This window comes from Mesoplodon densirostris, chromosome 1 (genome assembly GCF_025265405.1).
Source record: "Mesoplodon densirostris isolate mMesDen1 chromosome 1, mMesDen1 primary haplotype, whole genome shotgun sequence".
NCBI classification, from domain to species: Eukaryota; Metazoa; Chordata; class Mammalia; order Artiodactyla; family Ziphiidae; genus Mesoplodon; species Mesoplodon densirostris.
This window is the reverse complement of record NC_082661.1, coordinates 1,009,008-1,022,283: the sequence shown is the minus strand read 5'-3', so window position 1 is coordinate 1,022,283 and position 13,276 is coordinate 1,009,008. Positions and strand designations below refer to the sequence as shown.

At 63.0% G+C, this 13,276-nt stretch overlaps 1 protein-coding gene across 5 annotated transcripts in view; it reads left to right on the top strand.

Moving 5' to 3' along the window:
* PWWP2B (PWWP domain containing 2B) overlaps nt 1-13,276 on the top strand; it is a 26,919-nt gene extending 13,643 nt beyond the window's left edge. For 3 of the 5 annotated variants that reach the window (XM_060098396.1, XM_060098398.1, XM_060098394.1), the window contains exon 3: nt 10,967-13,276. Coding sequence is in view for 2 of the 5 variants with exons in the window: in XM_060098398.1 (XP_059954381.1) it covers nt 10,967-10,980 (14 nt within the window). In the remaining 3 variants the exon portion in view is untranslated. Of the gene's footprint in view, nt 1-2,923; nt 3,388-10,966 lie in introns of those variants that run through there. The other 2 variants (XM_060098397.1, XM_060098395.1) reach the window with 1 other exon arrangement.

Here is a 13,276-nt window from a genome sequence, read left to right as displayed (position 1 = left end):
ATTTGGCCTGGTGTCGGGCACCTTGCCCACGTGCCCCTGCTGTGGGCAGAGACAGCCCCGTGGGTTCAGGGCTCTGTGTATCAGGAAAGGAGGAATCTCGCTGGACGGGTTTGCCTGCTGCGGGGGCCTGTGCCCCCCGCCCCCGCAGGGTGTGGAGCTTTGGGAGCGTGGCGGGCGGCCTGGATCCTCTCGGCGCCAGAGCACCAAGTGGTTTTGGCTGATGGGCTTTTGGGTTTTGTTTTTTGAGGCTTAAAGACTGAGCTGAGGTTTGTGCCAGCCAGGTGGCTGATCTGCTGGCGTCAGCAAGCTGGGGTCTCGCGCTCAGGTGGGGTCCGCGGTCTCCTGGTGGACAAGTTTGCTTTCAGGTGTCAGGTGTCTGGGGAGCAGCTGTCCAGGCTGCTCCATGAAGGGGAAGCAGGGAACTGCCCTCACCGGGGAAGGTGGGCTTCCCCAGACAAGCTGAGGGCTGCGGGGCTGGTGCAGGAGGAGGGTCCCGGCAGAGCTTGTGTGAGATGCTTGCTGGTGGCAGTGCCCCGTGGCGGTGCTGAGGTAGGGGCCAGGGTCACCAGCACCCGGGCGCGTCCTGGGAGGAGGAGGGACCTCCCGGCGGGCGTGGGCCCCCCGGGCCCCCCACGGGAGGGCTGGGAGGCTGGTCGGGGGCCTGGAGCTCGGCCGGGAGGCCTGCTGGGGAAGGTGGTCCTCCAGGCCCCACCCACCGGCCACCCCGGCCTGGCCCAGCTGACCCTGCAGCCACCTGAGGACGGCTGAGGTGGTGCCAGGAGCTCCTTGGGATTTGGGGTGTCCATGCTGCCCGCAGGCGTGTCAGGAGAGTCTCAGCAGATGTGGGGCTGGGCCCCTTCCAGGGGCGTGTGCCCGGCACCTCTTCCCCGAGAGGCCCTGCCCCCTTTGCAGGGCTGCTGGAGCCTCGGCTGAGAGGTGGGTGCCCACGCGGACGTTGTGAGTCGCGGAGCCGGCCTGGGGCCTGGCGGCCAGGGAGCTGGGGAGAGGCCAGCGGGGCCTGGCTGGGCACAGGGGCTCTGAGCAGGCACCGCCCCCAAGGTGCTCGTGTGCCCCAGCGAGGCGCATCTCCCGAGGGCTCCGGGCCCAGCCTTGGCCCCAGCAGGCTGGCGACTCTGAGCCTCAGTTTCCCCATCTGTCTCCCGGGTAGGGGGTGAGTGAGGGGACTTGTCTGCAGCCGGCTTTCTGGCTCTGCTTTCCCGGGGGTCCTCCCATGTCCCCCCGCGGTGGGGCCGGGGTCATGCTCCTGACTGGATGGGCTGGGCAACTCCTGCTGCCCACTGGTCAGGGGGGCGAGGGTCCTGCAGGTGGGACAGGGATGCCCTGAGTGTGGGGCTGGCCCCCCAACCTGACAGGTGACAGCGACTCCTCCCGGGGGTGGTGTGACCCCAGGCCTCTTCCTCTCAGACCCGGTTACGTGCCTCTTCTCTCCCCACCCACCCACCCACCAAGGGGTCGGCCTACCAAGGACTGAATGCTCTGCTGGATGGGGGACAGAAGTGTGCACAGTCACCGAGGCCCTTGTCTCGGGGGCTGGGGAGAGGGCTGTGACTCACAGTCCCCAGATTCATGCCTAATCACACACAGGAATGTGCTGAGAGGGGACAAGGGCCTCCCAGCAGAGTGTCTGGTGAGGAAGCTGATTTGGACTGGGGATCTGGGAAGGCTTCCTGGAGGAGGTGACACATAGCTGAGATTAGAACAGTGAGCTAATCATGAGCTAATAGGGTGGGGATGAGCATCTGAGGATGCAAAAGGAGCAGCATGTGCTGGGGCCCGTGGCAGAACGAAGCTGGGCATGTTCTTAGGGGTGGGGAGAGGCCCAGTGTGGGCCTGGTGGCCTGAGGCCCAAGCTGGGGCCTTATCCTCAGAGTAGGGGTGCCATGGGAGAATTTCAAGCAGAGGGTGGATGGTCCTGTGCTCTGGGACAGCAGTGTGATAGGGGCCTGGAGGCTGGAAGGATGTGCCATAGGACGGAGGCTCAGACAAGGATGGGGCGTGGGAGGGCCACGGGGAGCAGGGGGCAGAGGTCCAGGGGACGGGCTGGGCTGCTGGGACCGCCATGCCCCTCGTCGGCTGTGGAGGGGGTACTCCAGTTGCCAGCATGTGAGCGCCTGGGTCTCGGCTGGGAGGAGTCTCGGGGTCCAGCCTCAGAGGAGCCTTGGGGCCGAGTGATGGATTCGTGGGATGATGTGGGTGAGGACAAGGCCATGGGTGAGCACGGATGGGTTGGGGCCTCGCCCAGCCCGCGGGCACCACCCAGGTGAGGGCAGGCGGTGATGGAGCCGTCCATTACTGGGTGCACGGTCACTGGGAGCGCACCCCAAGGGCCTGGGAGGGGTGGGGACGGGTGCCCCGGTGTCCTGGGAGCCGTGACAGCTCAGAATGCCATCCAGTGTCCCAGTCTCTCAGCCCAGTGGGAAATTCACAGGCCCCGTGTGAGCTGGGAGGGTCCAGGGCTGGGTCCCAACCTCCCGTGGAACCGCAGGGGCCCTGGCCCCTTCCCTTCCTGCCCAAGTGGCCGGGCTGCTGGCCAGCAGGGAACTTTTGGGGCTCACTCCGCGGGCAGCTCCGAGCGCTGGGTTTTTTGGTTTCCCTGAGTGGAGGGCACTCTTGGGGTGAGCCTCGTCCCCTATGAACTTCCTGTGGTGCTGGTACAAATGACCTCACGCTGGGCAGTTGGAAACAACAGAAATCTCTTCCTATGGTTCTGGAGGCCAGAAGCCCGGGTCAAGGTGCCGGCAGGGCTGTGCTTCTTCCGAGGCTCCAGGGGAGGGTCCTTCCTGCCTCTTCCAGCTCCTGGGGGGCTCGGGCGCTCCCGGGCCTCTGGCGGGATCACCCAGCCTCTGCCTGCATGGTGACGGGGGCCTCTCTGCTGTGATGCGTCCCCCCTGCCTTCTTCCAGGAGGACCCTGTGAGGCGTTTATGGGCCACCTGCTCAGTCCAGCCTGATCTGCTCATCTCAAAGCCCCCGTTCCATCACACCGGCCGCACCTGTCCCATGGAAGGTGACATCCCGGGTTCCAGGGTTGGGGCCCCACTCGCCCGCTGCGTCCTCTGCCCACTCAGCAGGCCCGTGTGGGTCCGTGCACAGCGCGTGCGGGGAGGCCGTGCACGGAGGCGGCACCAGGGCCGCTTTCGGCTTCACAAGGTGACTCCCGGGAAATAGAGACATCCGCGGGAAGCCAGCCCGGACCCGTGCTGCCCGGCTGCTGGCGGCCGCCCGCCCCGCCCCGCCCCGCCTGGAGTGCTGACTGGGCGCCCAGTCCCCAAGCGGAGGCGTCCAGATCCTGTCTCCAGGGGCCGCTTCCCTCCTGTGCCTCTTCTAGAACGGTATCCTCGAGGCGAATGCCCCAAACGGGCTTTTCTCTCTTCTAATGCTAAATAAAGATGTACTTCTGCTTCTCAGCTGACTTCCGCGTTGCTTTCAGGGAACTCGGGTCCTCTGTGAGGGTTGTAATTATTTTGTTCCAGAGGAAACTAAGGCCTGTAATTCCGAGGCTGCTGCAGGGGCTCAGGCCCCGCCCCCTCCCCGCCGCGTCCGCAGGTGGGTGCACGGGGACACAGGCCCGGTGTGTGCAGTTGCTCTGCTGGGGTCCCTAGCGGGGGCGGGGACTTCTCCCAGCCGAGGGGAGGGGCTGCGGGCCCCCTGGGCTGGGCCTTCCAGGCCCAGTGCTGCCCCTCCCACTGGTGAGATGCCTTAACCACTCTTTGCCAGGGGGCCCCACCGCCAGCTCCAAATACTTGTCCCTGTTCCTGTCCTGCTTCTCCCCCACTGGACGGAGCACCTACCCCGAGGTCGGAGGTCCCAGAGCACACGGGGAGGGGCCCGAGCTCTGCAATCCTGCGCCATGGGATTGGGGTGCGACCCCTCTGTGGGACGGTGGTCCCTCAGCTGCCCGTCGGGAGGCCCTTCTGTCCTGGTGACCTGATCAGCTCCTTAGCCATTCTGCAGGAACACTTTGGTCACCTTTAGATGAGGTCTTACAGAGCAGACGGACGAGCGTCTGAGTCGGTTCCCAGCACCCTCCGGAGTGACCAGCGTGTCTGTCACAAACATGGCGGACACCTCTCAGTCCAGGCGAATGTCCTCTTTGACACCCAGATTGTCCCATTGTTGGCCACGGGCTCATCGGCTCATGAGTCCGCCTGACGACCACAGCAGTCTCTGGCAGCGGCCTTGCTTTCTGCCAGGGCTTGGGATTCTGGGTCACTGTGGGCATTTCTGGCCCAGACCCGGGGTCAGCTGTTTCCCGAGGAGTCCCGGGTCCTCTCAAGGGGACTGGTATCCAGCCGCCATCCTGCCTGGGTGCGAGGGGTGCTGGCTGCTGGGATCACACCGTTTCCTGGTGGTTTCTTAGCCTTTGCAGTTAACAGACCTTGGAATTTCTTTCAGGAGAAAAGAAATCATGACTTCACACTGATTTTTCTAATTCAGATTTTTTACTTCTTCAGCTTTCATATTTGCATCTCTCTCCCGTTATCCTGAAGATCTTGGCTCTTAGTGATATTAACACAATAATTTTACATGCAAAAGTTAATATATGTAAAATATTTAATATATGTAGACTACATCACATATGTAATCGTTTCAGACAGTGATGCCACCAGGTTGCCTGTGGGCCTACACCAAGCTTTGCTTGCAGGCCTTTTGTCCCTGGCGCTGGCCTTTCGGGGGACACGTCAAATTCCTGTTTCAGAGTTATCAAGACAGCGCCCCCTCCGTGGTTGTCATGACCTCAGGCACCGTTAGGGTCACTGAGCTCCTTTTTTCGTTCCATCTGTAGAGATTCCTTTACATTTTGATTCCGTGCACATTTCCAAGGGTCCCAAGTCAGCCCGAGCATCGTCCCGGCCCCTCCGTGCTGACCTCCTCCTGCAGGCCTCCTTTCTGCTGTGTTCGCTTGTCCTTGTGTTTGCAACAGAAGTGGACACGCAGGGCGCCCCTCCCCAGCTCTCGGCTCCATGTGGCAGAGCTGCAGTGCCCGCCCACTCTGTGCCCAGCGGCCACCTCCTCAGGGACTCTCCTGAGCACCCCTGTACGGCCGTGACCCCAAGGAGCCCCCAGAGCTTGGGATTCTCCGTCGCAGCAGCTTGGTCATCACGGCTCCGTCCCAGCCCACCCCTTCGTTCTTTGCTGCTCTATTTGGTGTCCCCTTCGGGGAAGTAAGTTCCCGCACACCCAGACCCACGCGCTGCCTGGCACACGGTAATGCACACGGGAGCCCAGCCTGCTGGGGGCCTGGGCGCGGCCCTCCCCCGCCCTGCCCTGCGCCAGGCTCATGGCACTCTGCACGCTGGGCTGCATCGCCAGGAGGGGCCCGTGCCACCCTGTCCTGCAGGGGGGGAGACGAGCCCCTAGGGAGGCACAGCCAGGGTTTGCTCCCAGGCCAGGCTCTGCCCTGTGCGTCTGGCAGCCCCTGGCCTTGGAGAGGTACAGCCGGGTGCCTGACGCGGGCCCCACCCCCGCCCTCAGCACCTCGGGCGAGGGGACATGCTCCCCAACCGTGGAGGAAGGGGCCTGGGAGGTTGGTCTGGCTCCGGGCAGCTTGGCATCTACCCCGTAATGTCTCTGGGTTAAGAACCCTGAGCTGGAGGTGTCCACACCCGGTCTACACAGCAGATCTGGATGGAGGGGGCAGCGCTGGCTGGAACAAGGGGCCGCCTGGGCCTCTGGACCAGGAGGTGGGCCACGTGTCAACCCTCTGCGTATCCTGGGGCAATGACGTCAACCACAGCTTTCCAGCGCTCCATCCCGGAGGAGCTGGCGTTCCTGGGAACTGTCCCCTTCCCCTCCCTGTGTCTGGGCCCGGGTCTCACCAGACCTGGTCCAGTCTGGGTATGGCTGAAGGGACCATGGGACCAAGCGGGTGACTGGGGAGCTGGGTGTTCGGGGGCATGGCCAACGCCTTGCTGGTCTCCGCTGGATTGAGGGAGCGGCTTTTCCTGAGCCACGCTGGATGGCCCGGTGTGCATGGCCCGTGGAAGGTCGTGTGCCCGCAGGGCTGCTGTGGGCTACCTTCCCAGGTGGCATCGGCGATGCCAGGCCACAGCCGCCTTCCTTTGCTTCCTTCCTCGTGAGGCTCCATGGTTCTCACTTCCAGTCGTGGCTGCTTTGTTTCTTTGCTCGTGAGACGCTGATGTCACCGCATTTTGGAAGGCTGTGGTTTGGGGAACTGGCCTTGTCCGTCTGGTCTTGTGCTGAGCTCAGCCGGCCTGGTCATCATCACGCAACCCAGGCCCTGTCGTGGAGGGAGGGGAGCCACCCCATCCCCCCCATCCCCCCCATCCCCCCATCATCTTCTCAACAGGCCCCCGGTCTGCAGGCAGCTTAGCCCCGTGAGGGAGCTGAGCCTGGGGTGTCTGACCGCCCTGTGTGGGGAATGGGCTGGGGGCCGCTTTCCAGGCTGGAGACCCCAGGTTGGGATGTACTGCTAGGAGCCCAGGGTGGTGTGGCCTCTGCCCCACGGCACCCTCGTGGGGAGACCCAGCTCACATGTTGCTCATGAGGTGCATCGGCGCAGCCCCGTGCCGGAGGCACCCTCCCGCTGAGTGCCCTGGTGCCTGGAAGCTTCCTGGTTAACCTGCTCCCGGCAGGCAGGGAGCGGTGGGGGCCGCCGGGGGAGCCACGTTCGGTGCAGGTGGCGTTCGCCTCCCAGTTCGAGGGGCCTCCGGCATCGTGGCTCCCCCCTCAGACGCCTGGGCCCCCGGGCAGCTTTGGGACCGCATGGCCTGCCGCTTCTGGTCAGGGCTGGGGCGGACCCGATCCCTGGGGTGCTGGCCACGGGAGGCGGGGCACGCTGGGGCATCGGGGGGCCCTTCCAGGACCCATACTAGAGGGAGTGCCACTTCCAGGGACGTGAGGGCTGGAGGGGCCTCCGGGCCAGGACTGTGCTGAGCGGCACTGGGGTGATTCTTGGGGAGGGAGGGACTGGGGGAAAGGGGTGAGGAAGCCTTGCTGGGCAGTGGGGTTGGTTCCTAGCCAGCAGGCGTCTTCCTCCTAGGAAGAGAAATGAGCTTCTCTCTAGAGGACCGCCAGCAGCAGCCTCTTGCCGTGATCTTGTGCCCTTCCCGTAGTTTCTAAGTGGGGTGGAGGACAGCAGGGCTGGGGCGCTCTGGGGGGCAGCTCAGGCTGTCGCGGTGAAGGGACAGGGACCACCCCTCCCAGAGGGAACGTCCCATTATTAAAGAGGGGCCGGTGTGTCCCAGGCAGAGGGCCTGTCTTAGTCTCAGGGGCATTTCCCTAGCTGCTCAGTCAAGAAGAAAGTACAGGGAAAGTCCGGGTTTGTCCCCAGAGTTACGAGAACCCCTGCTGTCCTCACAGAGGCCCGGGCCAGCCTGAGGGCTTCCGAGAGCCACCCACTGGCTGCCCCAGGCAGGGAGGTGGGACAGACGCCAGTCAAGACCCATCCCCCTGGGGCCTCTGCATTGGGGTTTCTCCTGCCTGACCACCAGGGCTTTGGTCATCGCTGCTGTCCCGCGTCCGTGTCCTCTCCGTGTCCCCTCCGCCCCGTCTCCTGGGGCCTCTGGTCGCTGGGGACTCGGGGGGTGGGAGGGCCCGGCAGCCACCACAGGCAGTGAGGACACTGCCTGGTGTCCACCCTGTCCTGGGGCACCTGCAGAGGGGAGACCACCAGCGTCAGGGAGGGCCTGTCCCCAGGACTGGCATTTGGAGAGGGTATTTGGTGGCTCACACAGTTTGGGCAGGAGGCGGTTGGGAATTCAGAGCAAGGTCCAGGACTTTGTTTTATGGTTTCCGTCTTTTTCTTTGCCAAGGGCAGTGTCCCCGGAAACCTGCTGCTGGCAGACACTGCAGAGCCTTTCCTGGAGCCGACCGTCTGCCCAGCCCAGGGTGCTCCCGGAGGGGGCGGCCTGTCTCAGGCACTGATGGGCAAGACAGACCCGGCTGCGGGTACTGGGCCCCGGGTCCGGGATCTGGTCCTGGGTTGGGGAGGGTTCTGGGCCCTGGCTTAGGGCTCCGGACCCCGGGTCCGGGTGTGGCTCAGTGGACGTCATGCCCAGAGGCTCCTGCTCTCAGGGGTGCCCCGAGACTGGGAGCCCGCCGCCCTGGGTGGACGAGTCTCCTTAGCGGGGCCTTAGCACTACACTCAGGACTTAGAGGTCTTTCCCGAGTTTGCTCAGGGTCCTGCCCAGGCCACATGCCTTGCATCCCTCTGGAGGTGGCTCTGGAGCCCCCAGCCCTCTCCATCCGATGCTGAGCTGCTTCTTCGGACCAGCCTGGGGGCCGTGACCAAGCTCCGAGACGATGGGGAAGCACAGGGCAGGGGGGATGGCCAGAGAGGGGTCCCTCCTGCACACCCCAAGTCGGGCTCCTGGCCGGGAGCTTTCCTTGGAGCCTTGGGGCAGGGGGATGACAGTTTGGAGCCCGACGACCGGCTGCGGCTGGGGCGAGTGTGCTGTTCAGTTCGCTGTGGTCACCGCTGGTGTTTCTTTCCTGGTCATTGGAATCCTGGGCGCTTTGGATAAGGAGCAGGACGGCGACTCCCCTTCCCCACCTGCCGGCCGGGCCACTAGGCCGCGGGGTCACTGCTTTCAGACCTGGGCAGCAATGGTGACAGGAGAGGACCCCTGCGCTGAGGCTTCGCCAGCCCCTCCGCCGACGCAGGGCTCAGGGCCCACAGGCAGCCTCGGGGATGGTGGAAGCCGTCTGCATTTCTCTGTGCAGGTGCATCTCCTGGATTCTATATTTTAAAAATAAGTGGAATGGGCTTCCCTGGTGGTGCAGTGGTTGAGAGTCCGCCTGCCGATGCAGGGGACACGGGTTCGTGCCCCGGTCCGGGAAGATCCCACATGCCGCGGAGCGGCTGGGCCCGTGAGCCATGGCCGCTGAGCCTGCGCGTCTGGAGCCTGTGCTCCGCGACGGGAGAGGCCACAGCAGTGAGGCCCGCGTACCACAAAAAAAATAAAAATAAGTGGAAAAAGGCTTTGGTTCCTATTTCACATTATAGTAAGATGTTCCTGAACACGATATCTTTCCATTGAATTTTTATTTGTAGCAATGTTACATACGCTCATGGTTTGAAAGCCCACTAGTAACATGAAATGTGTAATGAAAGGATTTCTCTGCACAGTCCTACACTTATCTTGCTGTTTCTTCTTTCATGATTTCTCAGCTGAAGCCTTCTTTATGGACTTTTTTTGCTGTGGAAAAGGAAGATTTTGCAACCTCATAACACCCCCTTTTCCTGCCACACAAACACACAAACATGATTTCTGGCTAAATCAAGATTCAGTGTTGATATTAAAAATTGCAGCTTAGGGGCTTCCCTGGTGGTCCAGTGGTTAAGACTTCGCCTTCCAATGCAGGTTCGATCCGTGGTCGGGGAGCTAAGATCCCATGTGCCACGTGGCCAAAAAAAAAAAAACATAAAAAAAGAAGCACTATTGTAACAAATTCAATAAAGACTTTATAAATGGTCGACGTCAAAAAAGAAATCTAAAAAAAAAATTGTAGCTTATCCATGCAGATAATTATGAATATATTTTGTTTTTCTTCAGATCTGTTCTCTGCAGAGTTGGATTTGCCTCATTTGGGGTCGTTTATATATAATCAGTTATGAGTTCCCAGGTCTCTGAGAGAAATCGAAACCTCTCAGTGACTTCAGACACGTAGGGTATTTGTTTCAGTTTATGATCACTCTGTGAACAAACTTCCCCAAAACACAGTGACTTCAGACAGCTCTGCTTGGTTATTCCTCATGATTGTGTGCCCTCCCGGCCAGTGGCGTCAGCCGGGCTGGGGTGTCCTCGCCTGCCCAAGGCCTCGGCCGGGGTGACCGGCACCTCCCCTCGCACATGCACGCCCGGGCCCTCCACGTGGCTGGCGTGGCCGTCTCAGGGCATTCGGGGTCTTGTCATAGCAGCTCACGGCTTCCAAGACTGCAAAAGCAGACGCCCGCTCTCGGGGCTGGGCCAGGCTCCGGCTGGCACCTCTCCCTCCTCCTGTGTAGGCACGCTGTCACTGGTGCGGGTACACCTCCCCTCCTGGGGGGGCAGCAGCCGGCTTTGTGGCCGGCAGCCCCTGTGCGCTCCGCCTGTTCTCACTGGACTCTAGGCTCCTGGCCTCTCCCGCCCCCTCCTTCCAGGCTCCCTCCTTCCCAGAGCCTCCTGTGACCGGCAGAGCTGCGTGTGGGGAACACTTTCCCCCTGTTTTGTGGGACTTGGGGAGGCTCCCCTCCCTGAGAGCCCACTGCTTTCTTTAGGGAGGGGCTGGCCCTGAGACGCAGGGCTGAAATGTCCGCTGTCCCTGGTCGAGGATGACCACCTGGTGGTCACATGGGAGGTGGGGACAAGTCAGGAAGCAGGCTGAAGCCTGGGCTCCCCACCAACCTGGGAGAGGATTTTCTTGTCCAGGGTCTGCCCTCTGCCCCACCCCCGCCCACCCCTGACCCCAAGGGGGTCTCTTTAAGCCAGGAGGGTGCATCTGGTGGTGGGGCGGGGCTCCCAGCTGGGGGCGGGGCTCCAGGGGTGTCAATCACTCCTCACACTGGGGCCTTCTGAGCCTTGAGCCTGGGGCACGTGCACAGCCATCAGCACCCCCCAAACCCCCAGTTACTCACGGCTGGCAGGACCCAGAACAGTTGGCCTGCCTTCAGCCCCTGTGTGCCTGGCCCAAGGCTGCGGGGCTGCAGGACAAGCCTGTGGTCTGGGTCCCTGGGCCACTGAGGATCCTGCACCTTCCCTGGGCAGTTTAGGGCCCCTGGTAGGTAGGGTGGGCACGGGGGATGCAGGGGTCAGACACCTGCCCCAGAAGAGGGGCGGGGGCACCAAAGGAGGCGGGACTCCCGAGATGGTGAGGGCTGGGTGAAGCTGAGGGGCCACAGAGCCTGAGGGAGAGACTCAGAGGAGCTGGTGCTTGGGCTCCGAGAGGCCTGCCCCCCGGCAGTGGACCCTGAGGTAACCTGTGTCCCTTTCTGTTTCCCCCCAGGTCACAGACAATGAGGGCATGGCTATTCCCCTGCAGCTCCTGACTTCAGGGGTGTCCTCCGCACCCCCGTTCCGTCCCAGGACCCTGCAAGCCTTCTGGCCGGCTGCGCGCAGAGACCCGGCCCGCGGGGTCAGCCTGATTCGAGGCCTCCGGGGGCAGCAGGTGCATCTGGCCACGAGGACAGGACACCGGAGCGCTGCGACTCCTCTTGGCCAAATGTATTTATTCCCCTGACGCAGACTTTAGCTTTTCTGGTTTGTGAAGAGCCAGAGCCCAGCAGCAAGGGTGGCCTCCGGGGTCAGGGCGCCCAGGGGAGCAGGGCCGCGTCACCTCCCTGCTGGCTTCGGGACAACCCAGCCCCGGGCGCACGGGGTCTCTGTGTGCTTGACAACCGGCCGCCTCCCCCTCCTCATCCCCCTCCCCCTCCCCGTCCCCCTCCACGTTCATCCAGAGCGTGGGTCTCGCTGGGCTCCCCGCACCAGCCCCAGGGCCGCCCTGTCCCCCTGTCCCGTGCAGAGGCGATGGGGCTGCCACTCTGCAGTCAGACTTCAACGTAAAAAGGATAAAAACCTCGCCTGTTCTTTGTAAGAGTGCGTTCCATACCCCTTTTTGTCACTCTGAAGACCAAAAAGCAAACAGAAAGATAAAGAAAATGAGTTCTGCTCTCGGTTTAAATGTAAGAAAACAAAGAGGTCTGTGGGGAAGTCACCGTGACTCAGGCGCACCTGCGGTGCGGGTGGACCCCGGGGAAGCGCTCGTCGCGTGGACAGTGGCGGCTTTGAGGGCGGGTCGCTTGCGGTCCTCCTTCCCCGTGGGCCGGTTTGCTGTTCTGGCTGCTGCTGCTCCTCGGCCAGCCCCCTCAGGGCTTTCTAGCTGGCACGACTTTCCCAGGCAGGACGACATCTCAGGAGGTGGAGAGTTTGCTCGTTTCTCCCTGTGAAACCTCGACCCCCTGGTTTCCTGGTCGGCTCCTTCAGAGCCGAGGGACATCCCAGAGGGGACGGTGGTGCCTCTGCCTGTTCCTGGCTTTACTAGAACATTCGTGGTGTCCCCACACCCAGCAGGACCTGCTCCTGGCCAGGCCGGAGGTCCTCTCCAGGATGGAAGAGGGGTGGGACTCCCTTCCCCGTGGGGCCTGGGGTTCTGGGCCTGACTCTTGGGTGCGGGTAGCGGGAAGATGGTGGTTTTCAAACATTTGGAGCATCAGAGCCCTTTTCTCAAACAAAATCTTACCAAAATAAACCCCCCTAGGAGGAGCTGTTCTGGTCCAGGCCCTCCCACCCTGAGACCCACCCCCAGAGGAGGGAGGGGCAACCTTGCATGAGTCCAGGAGGGCAGAGAGGGGGTGCTATCCTTCACCTGCCCTCCCCTACCCTTCCTGCCCCTGCCCTGAGGGTCCAGCAGAGCCAAGGCCCTGACTTGGGGCAGGGCAGCCTGGCCTCCGTGTGCAGGCCAGAGGGGCCGTCCAGACCCTCTGCGCCCGCGGTTGCCCAGAGCTGTTCCCCACCTCAAGCCCCGCTCTGAGGCCTTGGTCCTAGACGGCTCCCTTGGGGGCCAGGGGCTGCCACGCCCGCCTTGAGGGAGACGCAGCTGCCCTGGGATGAGGCCTGGACTTGGGGAGGAAGTGACGACCCCGCAGAGAGAGGGCGTTCCCTGTAAGCCAGGCACTGCTCCGTGGAGAAACGCATGTCTCGGAGTGATCGGGACCCCAGTCCCCCAAGATGGCAGCCTGGCCTGGGCACGTTCACTCCTGACTACCAGCCTGGCTCTCCCAGCCCGGCTCTCCCAGCCCCTCCCTGCGGGCCAGCGCAGCAGGACCAGCCCCAAGGTCAAGTGCAAGGATGGCCACCAGCACATGGGGCTTTGGAGCGCCACAGACAGATGGGTGACCGCCTCTGCAGGAGACACAGGCAGTCCCTTGCCCTGGAGTCGCCCCTGGACCGTCCCAGGCCAGCGCCCTCTATGTTCCAGCTGGGCCCGGCCCTGATAGGACCCTCAGGCCTGCGGGCTCCCCGGTCCCTTGACCACCCTGCTCCTGATGACCTGACGCCACCTGGTCCTGCTCAGGGCACTCTCCTGCCCTGGGCTGGGGGCCTCTCCATGCCATGGCCCCAAGGCTCCCCTCCAGCCACCCACTGCTCAGACACCCATGGCACCCAGGATGGGGCTGCCCGCACTGAAGCCTTCAGGAGGGCGGCTAGGCCGGAGGGGCTAAAGGGGAGCCGAGTCCTGGCCATTCCTGTCCCAGGGCTTTATATGCCCCCGCCAGCTGGGGCGCGCTGTCCCCTGGGACAGACAGCAGTTCTAATT